The 24,858-nt window shown below is 49.0% G+C and overlaps 1 protein-coding gene across 1 annotated transcript in view; it reads left to right on the forward strand.

Moving 5' to 3' along the window:
- The window catches only part of pola1 (polymerase (DNA directed), alpha 1), a 44,499-nt gene that overhangs the window by 1,040 nt on the left and 18,601 nt on the right, over positions 1-24,858 (forward strand). The window contains exons 2-33 of the mRNA XM_034289419.1: positions 193-311; positions 1,238-1,334; positions 1,463-1,543; positions 1,782-1,897; positions 2,031-2,093; positions 2,384-2,485; positions 2,600-2,741; positions 2,890-3,043; positions 3,153-3,322; positions 3,403-3,515; positions 3,749-3,862; positions 4,142-4,216; positions 4,303-4,441; positions 4,776-4,930; positions 5,162-5,246; positions 6,040-6,101; positions 6,276-6,365; positions 6,700-6,816; positions 7,268-7,443; positions 7,544-7,673; positions 7,834-7,953; positions 10,912-11,005; positions 11,130-11,254; positions 11,353-11,502; positions 11,646-11,768; positions 19,653-19,685; positions 19,996-20,088; positions 20,321-20,526; positions 21,138-21,270; positions 21,876-22,007; positions 22,627-22,801; positions 23,732-23,913. Coding sequence (XP_034145310.1) covers positions 193-311; positions 1,238-1,334; positions 1,463-1,543; positions 1,782-1,897; positions 2,031-2,093; positions 2,384-2,485; positions 2,600-2,741; positions 2,890-3,043; positions 3,153-3,322; positions 3,403-3,515; positions 3,749-3,862; positions 4,142-4,216; positions 4,303-4,441; positions 4,776-4,930; positions 5,162-5,246; positions 6,040-6,101; positions 6,276-6,365; positions 6,700-6,816; positions 7,268-7,443; positions 7,544-7,673; positions 7,834-7,953; positions 10,912-11,005; positions 11,130-11,254; positions 11,353-11,502; positions 11,646-11,768; positions 19,653-19,685; positions 19,996-20,088; positions 20,321-20,526; positions 21,138-21,270; positions 21,876-22,007; positions 22,627-22,801; positions 23,732-23,913 — 3,866 coding nt within the window. The remainder of the gene's footprint in view (positions 1-192; positions 312-1,237; positions 1,335-1,462; positions 1,544-1,781; positions 1,898-2,030; positions 2,094-2,383; positions 2,486-2,599; positions 2,742-2,889; positions 3,044-3,152; positions 3,323-3,402; positions 3,516-3,748; positions 3,863-4,141; positions 4,217-4,302; positions 4,442-4,775; positions 4,931-5,161; positions 5,247-6,039; positions 6,102-6,275; positions 6,366-6,699; positions 6,817-7,267; positions 7,444-7,543; positions 7,674-7,833; positions 7,954-10,911; positions 11,006-11,129; positions 11,255-11,352; positions 11,503-11,645; positions 11,769-19,652; positions 19,686-19,995; positions 20,089-20,320; positions 20,527-21,137; positions 21,271-21,875; positions 22,008-22,626; positions 22,802-23,731; positions 23,914-24,858) is intronic.

Here is a 24,858-nt window from a genome sequence, read left to right on the forward strand (position 1 = left end):
TGTCTCAACGTTAGTTACATCAGTGCAAACGTACCATTACATTACACCGACTGATAATTACCCACACAGTTAGTTAGCGATTAGACTGTGTGATGATTACATTTTTAAACGTTTTGTAAGTACAGTACAAAATCGAAGAACAGCTGGATCTCTTAATATTTTCCTGTCCATTTACCGCCCATCTCTCTCCAGGGGATGACTGTGGCCTCGCAGTGGGTCGTTCTCGGAGGGAGAAAAAGGAGAAGACCGGGAGAAAGTCCGCTCTGGAACAGCTGAAGAAAGCTAAGAGGGGGGAGAAAGTCAAATATGAGGTAAGATTATATTAAGCTTTATTGTTATTGAACAGTACAAGTACAGTACCACGAAATGCAGCATCCAACCAGGAGTGCAAATGGAAGAGGGCAGAACATTTACAAGTATAAAGCATATGTATATTACAAGTGGAATGTTTAGATGTGCAATTATGGCAAATAGAGGAGGGCAGAAACATTTACAAGTATTAAGTAAAGTGTATGTTACAAGTGGGGTAATAGTTGTGTGGGTACGGTTGGCAATCCTAAATGGCATTCTAGATGTGCAGTCGGGGCAATTTGAAGGAGTGAAGTAGCATGCGCAACCGGGATGCAGAGATGGCAGCAATGAGGTCCCTGAGGTAGACGTGTATGTAGCAACTGTAAAAATGCAGTGGCAGCACTAAATGTGTAAAGAGGCAAATTGAATGTGCAAGGTGCATGTGTAACTGAAATGCAGGGATAGCAGCATTGAGGTTCCCACGTCCACTTAAATGATCAGACTTTGTAAGGCAGTGTCAGAGTAGTACAAAGGGAGTGGTGCAACAAGGTCTCTGGGAGGTGTGGGGGGAGGGGGGTATGGTTAGTGATGGGTCACACAGTTCGGCCGAAAAGAAACTGTTCCTGATCCTGCTGGTGTGGGAATGAAGAGACCCTGTACTGCCTGCCTGATGGTAGGAGGGCAGTTTGTGGCCTGGATGTGAACACGGCTTGCACTGGAGGTCTACGATGGCAGGAAGCTGGGCACCATTGATGTGCTGGGTGGTTTTCACAGCAATTCATACAGCAGAACCTAACATTGGAATGCATCCTGTCCTAAAATTGCAAATGGGAACGCCTGGCCGGCCTTGAGGTGGGGGGAAAAAGACGGCAGGTTTTATGGTTTTATGGCGTATTGTAGAGGAGGGCTGTTTTGACTGTGTTTAACCGGTGGGTACTGTGTGCAGGTTGAGGATCTGACCCGTGTGTACGAGGAGGTGGACGAGGAGCAGTACTCCCGTATGGTGAGGGAGCGGCAGGACGATGACTGGATCATTGATGACGGTGAGTCCATGCGAAATGCCTCCGCACCCGCCCCAGGCACCTCACTCCACGTTGCGGTGAGTTGCTCCTCTCGTTAACGCGGTGAGTTGCTCCTCTCGTTAATGCCTCCTTTCCTCTGGTCTGTCCAGATGGCACCGGGTATGTTGAGGACGGGAGGGAGATATTTGATGAGGATTTGGGGGATGACGTTTTGGAGAAAAGCACCAAAGGTGAGAGTGTGTGTGGGTGTGTGTGTGGGTGTGTGTGTGGGTGTGTGTGTGGGTGTGTGTGTGGGTGTGTGTGTGGGTGGGGGTGTGTGGGTGTGTGTGTGGGTGTGTGTGTGGGTGTGTGTGTGGGTGTGTGTGTGGGTGGGTGTGTGGGTGTGTGGGTGAGTGGGTGAGTGGGTGGGTGGGTGTGTGGGTGAGCAAACCGCGGTGTATCAATTATAGTGTGCGTGCGTGTGTGTAGGTAAAGCAGGTGCAATAGGATCCGACTCGAAGAAGAACAATAAGAAATCTGCAGTGGCCAAACCCAACAGCATCAAGAGCCTCTTCATGAACAGCAATGTCAAGAAACCTGCTGAGGTATGTGTCGGCCTCTGTCTGTGTTCGTCTCTTGTGTTTGTCTTTTTAAGTCCTCGTGTATCTGGTTTTCCCAAGTCTTTTTTTGCTTACTGTGTGTATCTTTGTGGTCCTCATGGTCTTATGTCTCTAACAGAAAGATGTGGACCTGTCCAAAGATGACCTGCTGGGGGACATTCTTCAGGACCTCCACTCTGAGGTGGGTCTGCAGTCCTCTACACTTCTTGCAGAACACAAAGACAGTGTGTTAGCTAACTTAAACCTGAGGCTTACTCCGCTAGTGGTACAACAACTTCCAGCCATAATGGACTGTCGTGTTTTGTCCTTTTCCTTTCCCTCTAATCATGTTTGTTGGGTTTACTTGGTGGATGATTTGACTGTGTGTTGCGCGTGTTGCGGCATGTTGTTTGATTTACTCCATTCAGACATTGTCGGGTGGTTCAGAGTGGAGAATTCACAAATATTTCGCTGTCCTTGCTCCTTTCCCAGAGGCCGTTGTCCATGACCCCCCCTCCGGTCATCACTCTGAAGAAGAAGAAAGTCCTTGGAACTCCCATGAATCCGTTCTCCATCAAACCCCAAACGCCAAAGGTGGACTTCCTCACTCCCAAGTCCTTCCCTCTCCGCCCTGGTCTTCCATTTCAACAGTACTAATAAACACATAACTGGTACCTTTTCTGTTATGTTGCTTTTCCCTCATCTCAGGAGTCACCCTCTACCCAGGTGACAAAGGTTAAACGGCCTCCTCCTGGTGTGCTGACCCCTCTGGAGCCTTCCCGACCCCTGACCTCCAGACCGTCTGATCCGGTGGAGAAGAAGAGGGTGACTGAAGATGTTGTGGAGGAGGGTATGGAAACAGACATGGACTGGCCGATTTCCCCTGGCCCAGATAAAGCCTTGTTTTAGAGTGTTCTGGGGGGAAAACCTGGCACCTTCCCTGTGGCTGTTCAACCATCTCTCAATCAATCGCTTTTTCTACCCCTCTTTTGCTTTAGAAAACCCTCTCCAGTTTGACGGAGTGGACTTCGATGAGCCGATGGACTTGGGTGTTGAACAAGAAGACGAGGAGCTTGTGAAGGAGGAGGAGCTAGAGAGTAGCTCTTCTGTTAAAGTTGAACCCAAAGAAGAAGCGCCGGACCCAGTCTTGATGTGAGTTGGCACACATGCTTTCTGTCAGAGTGGTTGACCTGGGTTTTGTGTTTGTATGTTTAGCCATGGGTCGACACAACCATTTTAACCCCTCTGTGTGTTTCCTCAGGAGGGGGGGGCTTGGGGGGTCTTGGGGTCAGGAGGAGGAGGGGGGCGACGAGACCCATGTGGAGGTGCAGGTCGACTCCAGCAGTCTCCCGACGGTTGAAGGGCCGGATGGAGAACTCATGTTCCGCTTCTATTGGCTGGACGCCTTTGAGGACCAGTACAGCCAACCAGGTGAGACCTTACTAAACCCGCAGACTTGTGTGATGTGATTGTGGTGGCCACTGTGATGTTTATGTGTCTGTGTTCCCCAGGTGTGGTGTACCTGTTCGGTAAGGTGTGGATTGAGTCTGCCCAGGACCACGTAAGCTGCTGTGTGTCGGTGAAGAACATCGAGAGGACCATGTATTTCCTTCCCCGCGAACGTGTGAGTTTTCTGTAGACGTGGTCATCGACCAGAGGTGCCCCATTTTCAATATACGCTCTTGAGACTCTCCTTTCAAACGTGAACGTGACTGGCTTCCATAGCTTCCTTAAGAACGTCCACGTTGCCTTGTTTACTCTGTCCCTGATTGGTTGTGTGTAATGTGATTCATTTCCTTTAGTAAGTTGTGTTTCTTGCGACTGCTCTCCTGATTGGTTGTGTGTTATGACTGACAGAAGGTGAACACGAAGACAGGCGAGGAGTCAGACACTCCGGTGGGGATGATGGACGTTTATCAGGAGTTCAACGACCTCTCGGAGAAGTTCAAGATCATGAAGTTCAAGTCCAAGGTCTGTGCGTGTTTTCGTCCCTACGACCAAATAGATTGACAGTTCTTATTGGCCTAGCCTGGGTTCCAAGTTCTTATTGGCCTAGCCTGGGTTACTAACCCGATGACCAGACTGACTGATTTGTGAGATGAGGCCAGGGGTTGGCCTGTATGATGTCAGCCAGTGGAGGTGGGTCTGGGATCTGTCAGAGCAGCCTTTGGTTTCATTTCATGATGACTTTAGTGTGTGTTCACTGTTGACATTTGAGTAACTGACTGCACTCACTGTTCCCATCTGTAGAAAGTGCAGAAGAGCTACGCCTTTGAGATCGCTGATATCCCTACAGAGTCAGAATACCTAGAAGTCAGATACTCTGTAAGTGCACATACTCTCTTTACACACACACGCACGCGCATACACAGTGTGCCTTTTCCCCTCATACGCATATTCTTTTCGTGCAGGCTGAGTATCCATCTCTGCCCTCCGACCTGAAGGGGGCGACGTTCTCCAAAATTTTTGGAACCAACACCTCCAGCCTTGAACATCTTCTTCTCAGCAGGAAAATCAAAGGACCGTGCTGGCTAGACATCCAGACCCCACGTAAGAACACACACACACACACACACACACACACCCTGAACCTCCCTATTGTCTCTCTTCACTTCTCTTGACAACAATAGGGTGGATGCCCTATTCCCAGATTATCAAGGTAAAGTAACAAAGATTTTAGAAAGGACACCGTATATGGGCCCATTAGATTTTCAAAGAGAGTCATCCGACTTAACTGATCAATTTTATGTAGCCTAAAGTGATAACAACATAGCCCTGTCTAGTCTGCCTACATCTAACTAGGCTGCCAACATCATTTCGCCGTCTGACTCGAGTATACCCAAATGCCCACGGACCTCTATCCACCCCCCTTGTCCCCCTCCAGAGCTGACCGGCCAGCCTGTGAGTTGGTGTAAGGTGGAAGCGGTGGCGTTGCGGAGTGACCTGGTCACCGTGGTGAAGGACCTGCCCCCGCCGCCACTCACCGTCATGTCCATCAGCCTGAAGACCGTCCAGAACACCAAGACGCACCACAACGAGGTCTGTCCGCCCCTCCTCTGACACATGATTTCACCACGACAAGTGCAAGAGACTAGCATGTCACCTGTCAATTGGGGAAACCTTCTGGGAACTCCCGCTCCAAAAGGATATGACGAAATAGTCGCGATGGCTGGGCGTCCCCAAATGTTTGAGAACATTAATTCTTATTAATACAACTGCAGTGAACCTGACCCTTTCACTGTGTGTTTCCTGCTTCCTGTTTGTCTCCAGATTGTGTCCCTGGCTGCTTTGGTCCACCACCGTTTCCACCTGGACAAGGCCCCCCCTCGACCCCCCTACCAGACACACTTCTGTGGTGAGTGGGCGTCACCTCCTTCATGGAGGAGACGTTGAAAGGAGAGACCATGTTGAGAATGGAGGCACCTTTAGTTGAAGGGTGGATGAGGATGTGATGTCCTTTAGTTGAAGAGTGGATGAGGATGTGATGTCCTTTAGTTGAAGAGTGGATGAGGATGTGATGTCCTTTAGTTGAAGAGTGGATGAGGATGTGATGTCCTTTAGTTGAAGAGTGGATGAGGATGTGATGTCCTTTAGTTGAAGAGTGGATGAGGATGTGATGTCCTTTAGTTGAAGAGTGGATGAGGATGTGATGTCCTTTAGTTGAAGAGTGGATGAGGATGTGATGTCCTTTAGTTGGAAAGAGAAGGATGTGTTGCGGATAGGAGGTCCTTTAGTGTGAGAGAGGAAGAGGGTGTGTAAGGGTTGAGCAGACATTTAGTTGAAGAAAGAGGGAGGCTAACTAAGAAAGGAGAAGAGTGAAGGATGGCTCCTAATAAGGGCTGCAGAAGGAGCGCGTGATGAGGGATGAGGGTAAGGAGCGCGTGATGAGGGTAAGGAGCGCGTGATGAGGGTAAGGAGCGCGTGATGAGGGTAAGGAGCGCGTGATGTGGGTAAGGAGCGCGTGATGTGGGTAAGGAGCGCGTGTTGAGGGATGTGGGTGAGGAGCGCGTGTTGAGGGATGTGGGTGAGGAGCGCGTGTTGAGGGATGTGGGTGAGGAGCGCGTGTTGAGGGATGTGGGTGAGGAGCGCGTGTTGAGGGATGTGAAGGCAATTGGGGCCTTTATTGATTGGTTTCATTCTCTCTTTAGTGGTCAGTAAACCCAACGACTGTATCTTTCCTTATGACTTCAAGGAGGCTGTGAAGAAGAAGGTGAGTGAACGCACAGGTTTCTCTGACCTCCTGTACAAATGAAACCACGTCGAACAACAGTCCGTCTTCGGGGGGTTCAGCAGCCCTGTTTAAAAAAAAAAATCCCTGTTGTCCTTCCTTGGATTAACCGCTAGTCTCTCTGTCTTTCCCTCTTTCTCTACCCTTCCCTGTCAGAATGGGAAGGTAGAGATTGCAGCCACTGAGAGGACACTGCTGGGGTTCTTCCTGGCCAAGATGCACAAAATTGACCCTGATGTGATTGTGGTGAGTAAAATGGAAGAATGCTGCGCCGGCAAAACGCTGGGTTGTAAAACGGTGCCGCAAAGCTACCCACCAATATCATTTGCTATGCGTCACGAAGGATGTGATATGCGTCACGAAGGATGTGATATGCGTCACGAAGGATGTGATATGCGTCACGAAGGATGTGATATGCGTCACGAAGGATGTGATATGCGTCACGAAGGATGTGATATGCGTCACGAAGGATGTGATAAGCGCTACATAGGATCAGGATGTGAGCGGCGCTGAGGTGTCGTTGACGCGCAGCGCGTCTCCCTGTGTTCATGCCTCATCTGACCTCTCCTTCCTCCTGTAGGGTCATGACATCTTTGGCTTTGACCTGGAAGTGCTCCTTCAGAGGATCACCGTCTGCAAAGTCCCCCACTGGTCCAAGATGGGACGCCTCAGGAGAATAACCATGCCCAAGCTAGGGGTTAGTAACCGGGACTCTAACCTAGGTCCTCCAAGCCTCTCAAGACAGTGATTTTTTTTTTTTTTGCCGTGGCTTTGCTCTAGGGAAAGACCTGTTGCAGCTGGTGTGGGGTAAAAGGGGCACTGTGTAGAATCCTGCCTCTGAACAAAAACACGACATGTCTCCTCGTCTTCCTTTACCAAATGAGACTTGTATAGGATTAGATAGTCCAGGGTGGTTTAGGTTGGGATGGATAGTACTACGAGTGTATAACATGAGTATTACAAGACAGTGCAAACTGGTAGATGGACCGGCGAGAAAGTTTAAATGGAGAATGTCAGTCACACGGGTCGGTTTTGTAGAAATGTCATTTGAAACATTAACTTAAAACATTTACTTTTTACTGGTCACTGTTGCTAGCAGCACAATAAATTGTATACATATTGCCACTTTAATGGTCTTTGCTGCCTAGGGTCGCAGTGGGTTTGCTGAGAAGAGCGCCACCTGTGGCCGTCTGGTGTGTGACGTGGAGATCTCGGCCAAGGAGCTGATTCGCTGCAAGAGCTACCACCTGACTGAGCTGGCCTCTCAGGTGCTGAAGACCGAGAGAGCCACGGTACCTGCGGAGCACATAAAAAATCTCTACAGGTGTGTGTGTGTGTGTGTGTGCACCTTTGTGTATGAGTATGTTTGAATGCTTGGTCCCTAATTCCAGTTCTAAGATGTAACTGCCTTGTCTGTGTCCCAGTGATTCTCCTCACCTGTTGTACCTGCTGGAGTTGACCTGGACGGACGCCAAGCTGATCCTCCAGATAATGTGTGAGCTCAACGTGCTGCCTCTCGCCCTGCAGATCACCAACGTAGCGGGGAATGTCCTGGTAAGAGTACAACCTGACCGTGAGAACCCCAAACAGGAGAACCCCAACGCCAAGACCCCCCTCGGTCTTGTAGTTTTCAGTTCATATTTGTGAGTTTCTATTTACACAAAACGACTTTGTCTTAAAACCTGTCTGTTCTTCCTCAACAACCCCTCCCCAGTCCCGGACTCTGATGGGGGGGCGTTCTGAGAGGAATGAGTATCTGCTGCTCCATGCCTTCCATGACAAGAACTACATCGTACCTGACAAACCCAGTTTCAAGAAGGCCCAGCAAGAACAGGTACGCGCACACACGCATATACACTCGCATAATGAGACACTTTCAAGTTGTCAGTATCAACTCAGCTCTTGTAATATCTGACACCCCTCTGTGATATACTTTATAAAATATCTGACCCCCCCCCCCCCCCCCCCCCTCTGTGATATACTTTATATAATATCTGCCCCCCCCCTCTGTGATATACTTTATATAATATCTGCCCCCCCCCCTCTGTGATATACTTTATATAATATCTGACACCCCTCTGTGATATACTTTATATAATATCTGACCCCCCCCCCTGATATACTTTATATAATATCTGACCCCCCCTGATATAATTTATATAATATCTGACCCCCCCCCCCCCCCCGTGATATACTTTATATAATATCTGACCCCCCCCCCCCCCCCCCCTCTGTGATATACTTTATATAATATCTGACCCCCCCCCCCCCTCTGTGATATACTTTATATAATATCTGACCCCCCCCCCCCCTCTGTGATATACTTTATATAATATCTGACACCCCCCCCCTCTGTGATATACTTTATATAATATCTGACCCCCCCCTTCTGTGATATACTTTACATAATATCTGAACCCCCCCCTTCTGTGATATACTTTATATAATATCTGACCCCCTCTCTGTGATATACTTTATATAATATCTGACCCCCCCTCTGTGATATACTTCATATAATATCTGACCCCCCCCTCTGTGATATACTTTATATAATATCTGAACCCCCCTCTGTGATATACTTTATATAATATCAGGCCACTTGAAAAAAGACAGCTATTATAGTGTTAAATCTGCCCTGTTGTCCATGTCCACTTGAGCAGCTAATGCATGCTATGATGTCCCCCCTAATAGTAACACATGTAAAAGCAATATATCATACGTTGTCTGTGTCTCTGTGTGTGTGTGGGTGTGTCTGTCTGTGTGTGTGTGGGTGTGTCTGTGTGTGTGTGGGTGTGTCTGTCTGTGTGTGTGTGGGTGTGTCTGTCTGTGTGTGTGTGGGTGTGTCTGTCTGTGTGTGTGTGGGTGTGTCTGTCTGTGTGTGTGTGGGTGTGTCTGTCTGTGTGTGTGTGGGTGTGTCTGTCTGTGTGTGTGTGGGTGTGTCTGTCTGTGTGTGTGTGGGTGTGTCTGTCTGTGTGTGTGTGTGTGGGTGTGTCTGTCTGTGTGTGTGTGTGTGGGTGTCTCTGTCTGTCTGTCTGTGTGTGTGTGGGTGTCTCTCTGTCTGTCTGTCTGTGTGTGTGTGGGTGTCTCTCTGTCTGTCTGTCTGTCTGTGTGTGTGTGTGGGTGTCTCTCTGTCTGTCTGTCTGTCTGTGTGTGTGTGGGTGTCTCTCTGTCTGTCTGTCTGTCTGTGTGTGTGTGGGTGTCTCTCTGTCTGTCTGTCTGTCTGTGTGTGGGTGTCTCTCTGTCTGTCTGTCTGTGTGTGTGTGGGTGTCTCTCTGTCTGTCTGTCTGTCTGTGTGTGTGTGGGTGTCTCTCTGTCTGTCTGTCTGTCTGTGTGTGTGTGTGGGTGTCTCTCTGTCTGTCTGTCTGTCTGTGTGTGTGTGGGTGTCTCTCTGTCTGTCTGTCTGTCTGTCTGTCTGTGTGTGTGTGGGTGTCTCTGTCTGTCTGTCTGTGTGTCTGTGGGTGTCTCTGTCTGTCTGTCTGTGTGTGTGTGGGTGTCTGTCTGTGTGTGGGTGTGTCGGTGTCTCTGTCTGTGTGTGGGTGTGTCTGTCTGTCTGTGTGTTTGTCGGTGTCTTTTGAAGAGAGGGTTTCTGATCCAGACCACATGTATCTTAATTTAATAATTTCCCCACTCTTTCTGAAACTCATGCAACTCTGCTGCTGCAGGTCAGTGAAGGGGTCAGTGATGTGGAGAGTCAGCGCTCAGCAGTAGACAGGGGTGAAGCGGATTTAGAGATGATTAGAGGGGTCGAGAGGTGAATCGAGGCTGGAGAGTGTAGCCTGACGTGGAAATTGCCACCGAATAACCCTGGTTCCAATATCAAGGGGTTTAATTTATTCCGTTTGTAAACAATCACACGGAAGCCTGTGACGATCGCTGCCTTGACTAGAGAGTCGCAGAGTTGGCTTTTATAGGCATTCAAGGGGAAATGCATCTGTTTTCAATCGGGTCTGTTGGAGCCGATGACAACATCTTCATCCACAACAGATGAACCAAGTTCAGTATGTTTTCACTTTGTGGTGGATGAAGCAACTGAGCTTAGCCTATAGGGTTGTTGTGGAGCTGATTCCTGATATCTCTTGTCATATTCTGTATAGCAGCGTGTGTGCAGTCTGTTCCCAACAGCTCAGGGAATGAAAGCCATCCCAATACAGGCGGGACAAACTCAAAAAGTCGTCTTCTTTTTTTTATTGATTATACGGTATGAGAAAAATAATTGTGTTAGTCCAAGATGCATGAATGTGGTGTCACATTATAGATGAGTGTGTGCAAAAAAAAAAAGCCAACTTGTGATTTGTAAGTTGTTGTAGTTTTTTGTGCCGTGTCTGTTTTGAAACGGGAGGACGTTTTTTTTCTTTTGCCAATTCTTAGTGAACTTAAGTAGCATTCTGTAGTTGCGGTCTAAAGGGTTAAACACATTTACAACCTCGGCCTGACAAGAGGAAGACATCCTCTTAAGGGAAGGGGCACGGTAATAAAGGGGCACGAAGGGAAAATACAAAAAACAGGGACAGTCAGCCGAATGAAACATGACACAAGTAGAGGAAGAGATAAAACAGTAAACACAGCAAAAAAAAACACCGCCCAACCGGCAAGGCAAACAATCCCAGAACCATAAGGAAGCACAATGCACGAACAGAACTTCACAAAGGCGAGCCGATCAGCCAAGACGACAGGACCGGGTAGGACCATGGTGGAGGGCAGTGTAAAGCCCCTTGCAGTAGCTGGTCCAAGTGTGGTTCTGTCAGTCCTCCATTCTATGTTCTTCTTGGTTACTCCTCTCGCTCCCTCCCAGGTGGATGGTGAGGAAGAGGGAGACTTGGGTAAAGGGAAGAGCAGAAGGAAGAAGGCAGCTTATGCAGGTGGATTGGTACTGGATCCCAAAGTGGGTAAGTTGTGTGTGTGTGTGTTAGACGATGTTGTAAAACCGATCACTCTGGAAGGTTTAATGTTGGGCGTTGTGGTGAATCAAATAACCGGGTGTGCCGGGTGACTTCTGATCTCCCCTGGCAGGCTTCTACGATAAGTTTGTGCTGCTACTGGACTTCAACAGTCTGTATCCGTCCATCATCCAAGAATTCAACATCTGCTTCACCACTGTACAGAGACAGGCCCACAACACGCATAAGAAGACTGAGGTGTGTGTGACGTGCAGAGGCTGGGGGTGTGTGTGTGTGCGTGCGTGCGTGCGCGTGCTGTACCATATCACATGCGTTTCCTGTTTCCATGGAAACAGGACGACGACCCCGATGAGATTCCGGAGGTTCCGGATGTGGACCTGGAGATGGGCATCCTGCCTAAAGAGATCCGGAAGTTGGTGGAACGACGTAAACAAGTGAAACAGCTGATGAAAGCACAAGACCTCAACCCTGACCTCTACCTCCAGGTACCGAGGCCCCCTGACCGATTACTGACCGCACGGCTGACTTTTGTCTCCGTGAACCGTGGTTGTTTGATCGGCTGAAGCCGGCCGATGATTCCACTTCACAGCCTTTGATTTTTCCAAATGTCTGTCCGCCTCCTCTGCAGTATGACATCCGTCAGAAGGCTCTTAAGCTAACCGCTAACAGTATGTACGGCTGTCTGGGGTTCAGCTTCAGCCGCTTCTACGCCAAGCCACTGGCCGCGCTCGTCACACACAAGGGCAGAGAGGTGGGTTTTGAATACACACACACACACACACACACACAAAGTCGAACGGTCTCAGTGTAACTTATTGTCATATTTTCTGACTAGGAGTCTGGACTGAATGCCAGAAGGGGGCGCTCTAAGACCAGTCTCTCTTCTCTCCACTTTACTCTCTCCCTCGCTTGGGTTCTGAGATTGAGGTGCTTATGTTTGTAAATGTGCAACTGGTGCTTAAGATGTGTAGAATTACGTAATATTAATGCAGTAAATTCATGGGAGGGCAACTGTGCCAATTAAACCGTGGGATGTTGCAATTGCCTGGCTTCTTTTACCTGTAGGGGTACACACACACACACACACACACACACCCCAATAAATTGTCTAATTTTAGTTGAGGTCTGGCTTAGTTTCGTCCACCGGTTGGCGCTCTCTGTCGCTGTCTGGTTTCATACTGGTTTCATATTGTAGCAGCATGTGATGAGGAGTATATTACACGTTTGGAATGAAAAGCCACAGGTTTAAATTTGCTGACCTCAAGGTCAAATCAAGGCCTGCTCCTACGTCAGGAACTTCAAGGTGCAGGTGAATCACGGGCACTCTGAGGGACTTGCCGTGTGTCGGACTTGCCGTGTGTCGGACTTGCCGTGTGTCGGACTTGCCGTGTGTCGGACTTGCCGTGTGTCGGACTTGCCGTGTTTGATATTCCCAATATTCCCAACCTCTTGGTGCATTTTATCTTGACCAGCGGTATTTGTCATTTCTTGACCCGTTTTTTCAAATCCCGCACTGATGAACCAGACAACCACCCTTGCTCTTCCAGAACACCTGTGCTCTCTAAATGAGCCCTGAGAATATCCACAGCTCATTGGTGTTTTTACAGTTTTCACCACACGCTGTGTTGTGTTCCTGATCGCCCTGACCTCCCAACACCTGATCTCTAATTCAGTGGTATCACCTCAGGAATACTCCCGTTGAAGAAGCCCTTAACTTAAGTCTAATCTGAATAAGTTGGCCGAAAGCCCACGATTCCCTGCCCCCACCCCACTGCGTTTGGCTTTAAAAATAAAGTGTGACTTTTCTAGTGGGTAATGGAAAAGTTTGAGATTCCCATGCATTTCAGAGGACTTCTAACCTCATGTTTGTCCAGTGAGCGGATTCTCTGTCTTTCAGTATTCCTCTTATTGTTTTTCAGACTAGTTAGCAAAGAGGATAATTATAATAATTATATGCCAGAGGGTTGTACATGTATATAAAACGGTCCGTATGACCGGTTCGCTGCGGACATTTGCGTACCTCACTTAACACTTTTTAAAAGTACGATAACCAGCAGTGTTATGGAAATGTCGATGGGAAAGATGAGCGCCCCCCCCCCCCCCAGTCTGTCGGGGGGGTGGAGCGTGTTCGCTCCATTAGCTCTGTTAGTTTCCAGTGATTGGGAGCCAAAAAGGGCAGCTGGGTGTCTGTAGTGTTTTCTAGTGTATTTATACTTGTCTGAAACCCCATAGCTGTCCTGTGTGACCAACCCCACCCCCCCTTGTCAATTCTATCATCCTGTTTGTGCTTTTTATAATCTGATTCAGGGCTGCCCGATGTTTATTAATAAGCATTACCCGACAACAACGCTGACCCAGGATGCCTTGCTTCAAAATGTGCTTCGCACGGCTCAGTTTCTGTGGTCCCTGCATCGCGTGTGTCTCTGTGGGATCCTGTCTAAGCCGGGACCCAACTCTTTTGGGAGTAGCGGGTCCGACCGGGGGTCCTCGGTCGGTTCTCAGCCCAGCCAGGGGTTAAGATGCCCGGGCTTAAGTGTGTTTGACGGCCCCCTTGGCACTGGCTGTTCTGATTTAGCAGGTTGAAGGGTGGATGTCCCTTGGTTCTCGTTAAGCCCCCTGTGAAGAGAGGTGTGATGGTGTGTGTGAGCGGAGAGGCCACTCGGTCGTCTGAACTCTGGCCTTTTGTGGGGAAACATTTGTTGTGCCCTGAAACCCCCCCCCCCCCCCCACCCGGTATGTGGTGTTGTTAGCGGAGATGGGGACAGAGGGGTCGGGAGTATTAAGGGGAATCGTTTAGGGTTACACGGCTCGGGGTCCGGCAGAGATTGATGTCCCCCAATGTTATTTTTGGTTCCTTTGTGTGGAAGCCAGAGTGGAGGACACGCACTGTTCATACAAACATGAGTGCACGTGTTATCCAGTCGCAGAGAGGTTCAGGGGTTATTTGGGATGGTATGGAGTGGAGTGGAGGAACTAACCCAGTGGAGGGGATCAGTCGCCTCGTGGTGTGTCTGCTAATGATGTAAACAACAGTAGTCTGTAAGGTTGTGGAATGGTGGGGGGACACTTGTTGTGGGGGACGCTGGGGGACACTTGTCGCGGGGGAAGCTGGGGGACACTTGTCGCGGGGGACACTTGTCATGGGCGGCGCTGGGGGACGCTTGTTCACAGTTGTCCTGAGGTGCTTAAGCGTTTGGGGTTTCAGTTTTGGACAATTTACAGACATTTTGGGAAAGTCCTCACACACGGTACAATTGTTAAAAGGGCTGTATACGTTTTTCATAAGAAATATCTTTGTAATATAAGAATATGTCCATAGTATGTCTGCACTTATAATGGAATGATGGTTTCGTAACAACAACAAATTGATTCTGGTGTACGCAAAAGCGCAGCCATAAATGAGGAATTTCTATTGATCAACAGAAGACATATCAGTGCGTGACCATTGGCAAACATGGCTGTAACTAATTCCCTCTTTCATTTCCTTGCTGCTGAAATTCTACACAGGTCACCCCATTTCGGTTCAGTTTGAAAAAACTAAATGCATTGTGTAAAGAAGCATTGTGTAAAGAAGCATTGTGCCATCTAAATCACTTTTTAATCTAGACATTTAGTTTTTACAGCTTCTGTTAGCTGGCCCCTAAAAGGAAGTGAAACCTACTAGTGCTAGGACATAACCGGTCACAGGTTCGACGTAACATATACATGCTATGATATATACAGCACCAGTCGACAGTTTGAATCTTCTCGTATTTCTTTATTTTTACTGTTTTCCAGATTGTAGAATAACAATGAATAAATCACAACTATGAAATAACTAATGGAATCATGTAGCCACCAAAAAAAAGTGTAAAACAGTTCAACATTTATTTCATATTGTGGATTCTTTAAAGTAGATGCCCTTTGCCTTGATGACAGCTTTGCACACACTTGGCATTCTCTCGACCATACTGACTGTATCTGGGACACATTAATTATTAGGATATCTTGTGTTACAAAATATTTCATTAGAGTAAGATTCTGCTAAATGTTGGACATGTTAAGGATTTAGGAAAATGTAGGTTTATCTTATGTATTAGTGGAGTCTTATCATTTGAGAAATGTGCCTAAATCCTTTTGGTTTCAAACCAAATAGTTGTCGATACAATTCTCCTAGTTTCCACATGGACAATACTTTCTACATTGCTTCTAAAAATTTTAATATTTCAATATTTTCAGTCTTCACTTTTTTATGCAATTCTGTTGTCTACCTGTCTCTGTTTGTCTGTCTGTCTGCCTGTCTCTGTTTGTCTGTCTGTCTGCCTGTCTCTGTCTGTCTGCCTTGTCTCTGTTTGTCTGTCTGTCTGCCTTGTCTCTGTTTGTCTGTCTGTCTGCCTTGTCTCTGTTTGTCTGTCTGTCTGCCTTGTCTCTGTTTGTCTGTCTGTCTGCCTTGTCTCTGTTTGTCTGTCTGTCTGCCTTGTCTCTGTTTGTCTGTCTGTCTGCCTTGTCTCTGTTTGTCTGTCTGTCTGCCTTGTCTCTGTTTGTCTGTCTGTCTGCCTTGTCTCTGTTTGTCTGTCTGTCTGCCTTGTCTCTGTTTGTCTCTGTCTGTCTGCCTTTTCTCTGTTTGTCTCTGTCTGTCTGCCTTTTCTCTGTTTGTCTCTGTCTGTCTGCCTTTTCTCTGTTTGTCTCTGTCTGTCTGCCTTTTCTCTGTTTGTCTCTGTCTGTCTGCCTTTTCTCTGTTTGTCTCTGTCTGTCTGCCTTGTCTCTGTTTGTCTCTGTCTGTCTGCCTTGTCTCTGTTTGTCTCTGTCTGTCTGCCTTGTCTCTGTTTGTCTCTGTCTGTCTGCCTTGTCTCTGTTTGTCTCTGTCTGTCTGCCTTGTCTCTGTTTGTCTCTGTCTGTCTGCCTTGTCTCTGTTTGTCTCTGTCTGTCTGCCTTGTCTCTGTTTGTCTGTCTGTCTGCCTTGTCTCTGTTTGTCTCTGTCTGTCTGCCTTGTCTCTGTTTGTCTCTGTCTGTCTGCCTTGTCTCTGTTTGTCTGTCTGTCTGTCTGCCTGCCTGTCTGTCTGTCTGCCTGTCTGTCTGTCTGCATGTCTCTGTTTGTCTGCCTGTCTCTGTTTGTCTGCCTGTCTCTGTTTGTCTGTCTGTCTCTGTTTGTCTGTCTGTCTGCCTTGTCTCTGTCTGTCTGTCTGTCTGCCTTGTCTCTGTTTGTCTCGCTCTGTCTGCCTCGGTCTGTGTGTGATTAGGTTTGTCAGTACTCGTAGTTGGGTTGTTCCAATCACTAAAGACATTTCTGAACGTCCAGACATGGTGTTTCTCAGCACAGCGTACGTTACTCACCCCCATCTGGTTCCCCTCAGGGGGTGTCACCAGCCTGGTTCAATGCTCCCCGTCTTCCTGAATAGTGGGCAGTGCTGCTAATACGATTGATCTTAACAAATAGTCGCCCTGGGAGATATTGGTTACTGTGAGATCAACTAGTTGTCTCCTCGTCGGCCTCATATTGAATATCTTGACTATACTGCCGTGAACCCTGTGAAATATTCTCCGTCCAGGGGTGCATATTTTAAATAAAACCCAGATTTGCCACCTATTTACAGTAGATTGACGGTATATTAATGACAACACTGCCAACGTATCCACTATGATGGGTGTCTCTGGTCCCCGACGGGGGGGGGGGGGGGGTTCTTAGAGGGCTATTCTGGGCGGCGTATCGTCATCCCCGAAAGGCTTTTCGAAACGATCTTCACCCGAGCGTCTGTCTGTTCCTGGGGCCTGTGCTGTGGTGAGGGTTTAACATGCCTCCTCTGATCTAGAGAGGGACGTTTTGGAGGATGCCCTTTGAGTGAGCAGGTGGGTGTGGGGGGTGGGGTGATTTATTAGGGGACGTGACTGTTTTGGCTGCTTGTGCCTTTGGCTGCCAATCGATAAGGCCACAGGCGGTCTCCATCCGTCACTACCTTTCCTGTCTTCTAGATGTTTTCTGCTTTCATCTCTCCTTCCTTCCTTCCTTCCTTTGCTCCCTTTGCAACTCTTTGTTTTTCACACTTCTTTCGCCCCTCTCACACGTCTCCATCTCTTCTTTATCCACGTCTCCTTCTTGGTTTAGGGCCTTTGCACGATCCGTCCAGCCCTTCCTCTGGATGTTTCTGTCTCACCCCCTGTGACAGTTTGAACTCTGACTCCCGTTCAGTGACAAAACCTTGTTACCCAGAGGTCTCCATTCCCTGACAATTCCCCCGCTATCCCGCGCCTCGAGGCCTCTAGGCCCGCGGGAGGACTCGTCAGCCAACCGCTAATTTACTGACCAGACTAATTATACTCTACTGACAGGAGAGATAAGAGAGGACGAGGGAGGGAGGGAGGGAGCGAGCGAGCGGGGGGGGGGGGCTGGGACCGGGTAAGGCGGTCTCTGTGCGTACATGCCCCAGACATCGAAGGCGTTTTTATGAACCTCGGCTGAATGATGTGTCTTCCTGTCGAGTTCCAGCATTTACACAAGTTCACCGATTCACGCCACCCAACGCTTTGACCTAAAGTCAGGGGTATTCTCTACGAATTTGTAGCATTCATTCTTTTCCCGAGGGAACGAGAACCTGTGACCCTCTGATGGAATTTCAATCCATTTATAAACGATTAACTGTTGAGACACTGTGTGTGTGCAAGGAAATTCATATCGAACAGATGGTGGCACTACGAGCGCGTGACACTTCATATCTTGATCTGTTTGACTCGCAGTGACGGAACTTGGCAAACGTGCGAAGGGACTTGAGTCTGGTAACCCACACAGTATTACAGACCCCACCTGCCTGGTTTTAACTTAAATTATGCTTTTTGTCTTCGGTAACTGGCCCGCGGGAATTCCACATCATTTTGTGGGCGGAAGACATTCACTGGGGCCTTATTTATTTGCAACCCGAGTCATGCTTGTTTGTGTGCGCTCTATGTGTGGTATGTGCGGCGCTTAATAGTGCCGTCGTAATTTTGGACACCGTACACACATTCTAGATTCATGGTCAAATGAGTAGCCCTGTGGGAGTGACTCCTTGAGCTGTCCATCCTGTGGTCACTGACAGCAGATGGAAAACCGGCTAAATATGACCACAACACATTAATTACATCAACGGTGTCTCACCCCACCCGCCCGCCTCACATCTTTCCTTTAATCTCCGCCGCCCCCCCCCCCCCCCCTCTCTCTCTCTCTCCTGGCCCTCCGTTTGTCTGTCCGCCTTCCCTGTTTATACATTTTTGTGCGCTTTGCTCATTCACAACATCGCATTCTTGGACGCGTCGGCGCGCAGCGCGGGGTGACCTTGGCGGTGGTGTGAAACGGACGAGGCTGTCCTGTAATTACTCACACGTCTTCTCCACACGTCTTCTCCACACGTATCGGCCGTATGTAGCTGCCCATAAAGCCTAAGCCCCACTCCAGTTTCAGGGAGGGGAAAGCCCCTTGTAATGTCCCCCTCCCCGTCACTCTCAAATAGCTGTCCTTGTCCCTGCGAGGGGGGGGGGGTGTGTGTGTGTTTTAGGTCTTACTAAACTCATGGGGACCAAATGTCCCCATGTGTGTAGTAAAACCAGAAAACATTTGACTCATTGGGACCTTTTGCCGGTCCCCGTGAGACGAAAGTCAATTTCCGGCTAAGGGTTTAGGTTTAGGGTCAAACGTGCTATTTATTTTATAGTTAGAATTGGGGTTTCTTTAAGGTCCAGGCGTTGTTGGTTAAGTTTAGGGTTAAGTTTAGGCATTACATCTAGGTAAAGTTCAGGCATAAATGTTACTTTATTGAGGTTAGGGTTAGGGTTAGGTTTAGGGTTAGGTTTAGGGTTAGGTTTAGGGTTAGGTTTAGGGTTAGGTTTAGGGTTAGGTTTAGGGTTAGGTTTAGGGTTAAGATTAGGGCAAGGGAGCATGCAATTTCTTTTTTCTGGTCCCCATGAGGGTAGCTGTACTAACTTGAGTGTGTGTGTGTGGACAGATTGCCAGTGACATGTCACTCTGCCCCTCCAGATTAGCGGCCCTGGTTTTTGCACCGTGCTGACCCTCACCTGCTAGGATCCCTCATCCTCTCTCCTGTCCAGTCTATCCCTCATCCTCTCTCCTGTCCAGTCTATCCCTCTGTCTCTCGCTTGTCCGTCTTCCTCAGACTGTGGAACGGGCTGTATTTCATACATTGAAAAAATAAATTATATATATATATATATATATATTACAAAACATTTATATTCCTCTGCTGGTTCCCCATTTGAACACGCCACTTCATTCGTACTCTCCCTTCTTTTGTTCCTCCTCTCCTTCCCTGGTCTGTCAGTCACTCTGCTGGTGATAGAGGCCATTAGGAGTCATTAAGTGTGTGTGTGTGTGTGTGTGTGTGTAATGTCTGTGTGTGTGGCTATGAAGGCCTGTTGCAGTGAGACTAATAACCCTATTAGCCAATTATCCTCAATTTAATAGCGAATCACGGAGGCTTTACACACAGGCCCAACAGGAAGCATTGATTAATAGATTTTCTAATTGGTTTCCTTTTGTTGTACAGGTGTGGGTGTGACAGAGAGCTTGTGTGTGTGTGTGTGTGTCTGTCTGAGTCTGAGGACTTGACAATTCATTATGCTGTATGAGTTCCTGTGTGTTCATTATGTTTTGTCTTGTTTTATTCCTCAGATCCTGATGCACACTAAAGACATGGTCCAGAAAGTGAGTGATATCGATTGATCAGTGACCCAGCCAATCATTGTCACCGACAAATTAGCTGTATGTGATATGGCAAGCGTTGAAGCGTTGTGGAAAACTGCCATTTACACTTGAACATAGGCCCTTTTGGTCCCAGGTCGAGTTGACGATTCGAGAGACTGTGTAACAATGTACAGCAAATTCATATTTAGAAGATTTCCTTCATTACAATGCCACATGAATAATAAAATACAAATATTACCTACAGCTAATTTAATTAGTTCCAAGAATTCTCAGTTGACCGCCTGACCCGCGACTTCCTGTGCGTTTGTAGATGAACCTGGAAGTGATCTACGGTGACACAGACTCCATCATGATCAACACGAACAGCTCCAGCCTGGAGGAGGTCTACAAACTGGGGAACAAGGTGATAAGGGGTGCCGGGATGGAAAGAGGGAGAGACTTCATCACGATCCAAATGTCTATAGTTAGCCAGATTGTGTCGCCCCCCCCCCCCCCCCCCCCCCCCGGGGGTGGAGGCAGTCTGAGGAAATTATTGGATCGATAGGAGTGGATGGTGGGAGGGGTGGAGATTGAGGGGTGAACGCAGCCGATCCCGGGAATACTAAAGGGAGGGGTGCCTCGCTGTGTGCCCCCAGGTGAAGGCCGAGGTGAACAAGCTCTACAAGCTCCTGGAGATTGACATTGATGGGGTGTTCAAGTCCCTGCTCCTGCTGAAGAAGAAGAAGTACGCCGCCCTGGTGGTGGAGCCGCACGCGGACGGCCGCTACAGCACCAAGCAGGAGCTCAAAGGCCTGGACATCGTGAGGAGGGACTGGTGTGACCTGGCCAAGGACTGTGGCAAGTAGGTGCCCCCCCCCCCCCCTCTTCTGGGTTCTTTCCCCCGGGGTCTCGACCTCTGTAGCGCAGAGGGAGGCAGTGTGTTTACTGTAGCCGCCCTGGGGGTCTTGACCTTTGGGGCGTAGCCGCCCTGGGGGTCTCGACCTTTGGGGCGTAGCCGCCCTGGGGGTCTCGACCTTTGGGGTGTAGCCGCCCTGGGGGTCTCGACCTTTGGATTCAAAGGGTTTATTTATCATTTGCAATAACAAGTAGGGCAATGAAATGCTTGGTTTTCCTACTCCCGACAGTGCAGTTAAAGTTGAAAAGTAACAGTAGTCATAATTTAAAAACATAAAGGAGAAATGCAAACGGTCAGTAACAACACCACACAAATACACAAATCAATAATAACTATACAACTGTAGTGCAATGTAAAAGCAACATGATATATAGTGACAGGTGTGTACGGACTATGGATGGAAGGGAAGAGGGTTTCCTGACTTGGGGGGGGGGGGTGAGTTTACTGTAGCTGCAGGGTTGCTGGCTCAAGCTCATCTCTGGCGGCTCACCCTGAGTCACCGCGGTGACTACCAATGAGTCCCTCACTACTTTTACCTCCCTCGTCCTCTTCCTCAGCTATGTGATTGGTCAGATCTTGTCAGACCAGAACCGGGACGTCATTGTGGAGAACATCCAGAATCACCTGGTGGAGTTGGGAGAAAAGGTTGCTAACGGGAGCATCCCGCTCAACCAGTTCCAGATACACAAAGTAGGCGTGTGTGGTGGGTGTGTGTGTGTGGGGGTGGGTGTGTGTGTGGGTGTGTGTGGGGGGTGGGTGTGTGTGTGGGTGGGTGTGGGGGGTGGGTGTGTGTGTGGGTGGGTGTGGGGGGTGGGTGTGGGGGGTGTGTGTGTGGGGGGGGGTGTGTGTGGGGGGGGTGGGTGTGTGTGTGGGTGGGTGTGGGGGGTGGGGGGGTGTGTGTGGGGGGGGTGGGTGTGTGTGTGGGTGGGTGTGGGGGGTGGGGGGGTGTGTGTGGGGGGGGGGGGGTGTGTGTGTGGGTGGGTGTGGGGGGTGGGTGGGTGTGTGTGTGGGGGGTGGGTGTGTGTGTGGGTGGGTGTGGGGGGTGGGTGGGTGTGTGTGTGGGGGGTGGGTGTGTGTGTGGGTGGGGGTGGGGGGTGGGTGTGTGTGTGGGGGGTGGGTGTGTGTGTGGGGGGGGGGGGGTGGAGTGTGTGTGTGTGTGGGGAGGGGTGGGTTGGTTGGGGAGGGAGTGTGTGTGTGGGGGGTGGAGTGTTTGTGTGTGTGTGTGTGTGTGTGTGTGTGTGTTCCTTGGTATTTGTCTCTGCAGTGTGTCTGTTATTGTGTCTCCTCCCCTGCAGGCCCTGACTAAAGACCCCCAGGACTATCCAGACAGGAAGTCTCTTCCTCACGTCCACGTGGCCCTCTGGATCAACTCTCAGAGCGGACGGAAGGTCAAGGCCGGGGACACCATCTCATACATTATCTGCCAGGTGTGGGGGTGTCTACATGCATTACCTTACTTGCGAGGAACCAGAATTCCTCAAGAGCATAGTAACCAGGGTCTGGTCTGATGAAGGGCAGACCGCTAAATCCCAAATGAACCCCCACTCACTCCACCCGTTTGCACCATCACGTTTGCCTCCAGTGGCCCCTTCCAGGGACTGGCATCAATGAGCACTCTGCGGGAGAAGTGGGATCCCATGAGGCGCTGCTTTATTTTGGGGCTTTTCACACTGAAGAGTGGACGGGCGTGGCGGATAATTTGACCCGTGCTTTGGTTTTTATCTAAGACCTGACACGCACAAATCAGAAGGCCTCCTGGTATTAAAATGTGGCATTGTTAATTAGGTTTATTTCTTCCCAGTAGGGATTTGTAAATTCAAATCTTATTCTAAGTCACGATTGTGTCCCGAAGTTGATGCAATTTATTAAAACCCCTGCTCTCTGTGGGAGTGACCCATGGAGGAATTTACTTAGGGCATATTTAATGGGAACACATTTTGTTACCCCAAAAAGTCCTCACAAGTTTAGTAAACTGTGTGTGTGGGTACGTATTGTAAATGTGTCCGGGCGAGTTAGACATGTGTTCATGACTCCTCCTCTCCCCAGGATGGTTCTACTTTGCCGGCGAGTCAACGGGCCTATGCCTTGGAACAGCTCCAGAAGCAGGCTGGCCTGAGCCTGGACACCCAGTACTACCTAGCCCAGCAAGTGCACCCTGTGGTGGGCAGGATCTGTGAGCCCATCGAAGGCATCGACGGAGTCCTTATCGCTACATGGCTGGGTGAGTCTACATTCTCGGGTTTGCTTTCTCCATGTTTGGAGGATAACGATATGAAAGAGCCAGGATTTTTTCCGGCTCAAGGTTTAGGGTCAAACTTACAATACATTTTAGAGTTAGAATTGGGGTTTCTTTAAGGTCCAGGTAAGGTTTAGGGTTAAGGTTAGGCATTAGATCTAGGTAAAGTTTAGGCATAAATGTTACTTTATTGAGGTTAAGGTTTGGGTTAGGTTAGGGTTAAGATTAGGGCAAGGAAGCATTCAATTTTGTTTTTCAGGTCCCCATGGGGATATATAAACAAACGTGTGTGTGTGTGTGTGTGTGTGTGTGTGTGTGTGTGTGTGTGTGTGTGTGTGTGTGTGTGTGTGTGTGTGTGTGTGTGTGTGTGTGTGTGTGTGTGTGTGTGTGTGTGTGTTTTCTTTCACCTGGGAATTCTCAATGGGTATTCAGCTGCTCAGGGTCTAATGATATGATTAATTCAGGTGCGTGATATTATTGTTTTGGCTCCCTGAAAAAATATTATTTCCGGTTTATTTTTATCTCGCTCTTGCCACGTTGCCGTAGGGATGAAGAAAGGAAAATTGATTGGGTTAATTATTTTTGTAATAGTTTGTGTCATATCGTAACAGCAACACTGCCGTGTTTGATCTCCATAGCTTGTCTACCGTCTTCTGCAGTAGGCGCGTGGTCAGCAGTGTGCTAGGAACGTTACAGGATGGAAAACCACACGGAGAATTGTGAGAAATGCCATCTGTAACAGATCGGCGCCCAGTTGCGTTGAGCAATCGAACTATTGGGAGGCAATTCCCAGCCGTGATGAAAACTGTTTCATCGTCTCTAAGTCACAACCTGTGACTCTCTTTCTCACTCTTTTACGCACTGTGTAGATGTGTGGAGATTTAGTTTGTGTGTATTCGTTTGTTCGTTCTCCAGGTCTGGACCCCAGTCAGTTCCGGGGCCAGCAGCAGAGCCAGAGGGAAGAGGAGGGAGATGGATTCTTGGGCGCTCCGGTGCAACTCACGGACGAGGAGAAATACAAAGACTGCGAACGCTTCGAGTTCCCCTGTCCTCTCTGTGGCACGGACAATGTCTACGACAATGTGTTTGAGGGAGCGGTATGCGTACACTTTAAATGTTTAACTTTCCGCGAAGCGTACTGCAGTCCTTCACCTCCTGTTATTTATTTTATTTTATAAAGATGACCGGCTCGTGAAGACAGTTTTTGTCTGCGTCGCTTGAACATCTGCACTTCAAAACGCTGTCCTAAACCCCCTACACACATGCTCTGACGTTCAGTCTAACTCCCCGCCTCTCCTTTACGACATCCCCAATCCCGTACCACAGTGATTCCCGAAACCAAGGTCACTGGAGGAGGTGTGCCGTCTGCCTGCGCGTATTATCAGGCAATAATGAATTACAGAGACACAGCTTTCACATGTCTTTGGGAATCTTATAAAGCCGACATGTCCTCCCACCGTCCTGCCATTGCTCTGACAATACACACACACACACACACACACACACACACACACACACAGACGCGCGCACACACACATGCTTGCGCTCACTGATAAGGTAAGTTAATTAGCAGTAACTTGGTCTAACAACTCAAAGGCAGTCCTTGACTTCCTGCAGATACGATGGGGGGGGAGAGCAGGGAGGGAGTGATGGATGAAGGGTGAGAGTTGGAGCGGGGGAGGCAGGAGACTTGCAAGGGAGGACAGGGAGAGGAAGAGAGACACGGAAAGAGAGGAAGACCGCTTCTCTCAGGAACGATCCCCGCCAGGAGTCATTTCAACTTTTGCCAGGGTGTTTTGTCTGTCCGTCCATTTGCTCGGTTCCCCCATCCGCTGCCTCCACAGGAAACTTGTGGGAGCGCCACTCTGCCGCGCCGCCTTCCAGTTGGGTAAATGCGTGGCCCCGTTGAGGCGCTCCCCAGTGGAGGCACTTGTCCGCGGGAGAACAATGTCTTGGCCTCAGTCGCCGGGACGCAGTTAGGCTTAATGTGGCCCTGTAGTTGTGGTGCCACCATTGTGTTGCCGGTCCAGGTATGTGGCTGT

This window comes from Esox lucius, chromosome 21, assembly GCF_011004845.1.
Source record: "Esox lucius isolate fEsoLuc1 chromosome 21, fEsoLuc1.pri, whole genome shotgun sequence".
NCBI lineage: Eukaryota > Metazoa > Chordata > Actinopteri > Esociformes > Esocidae > Esox > Esox lucius.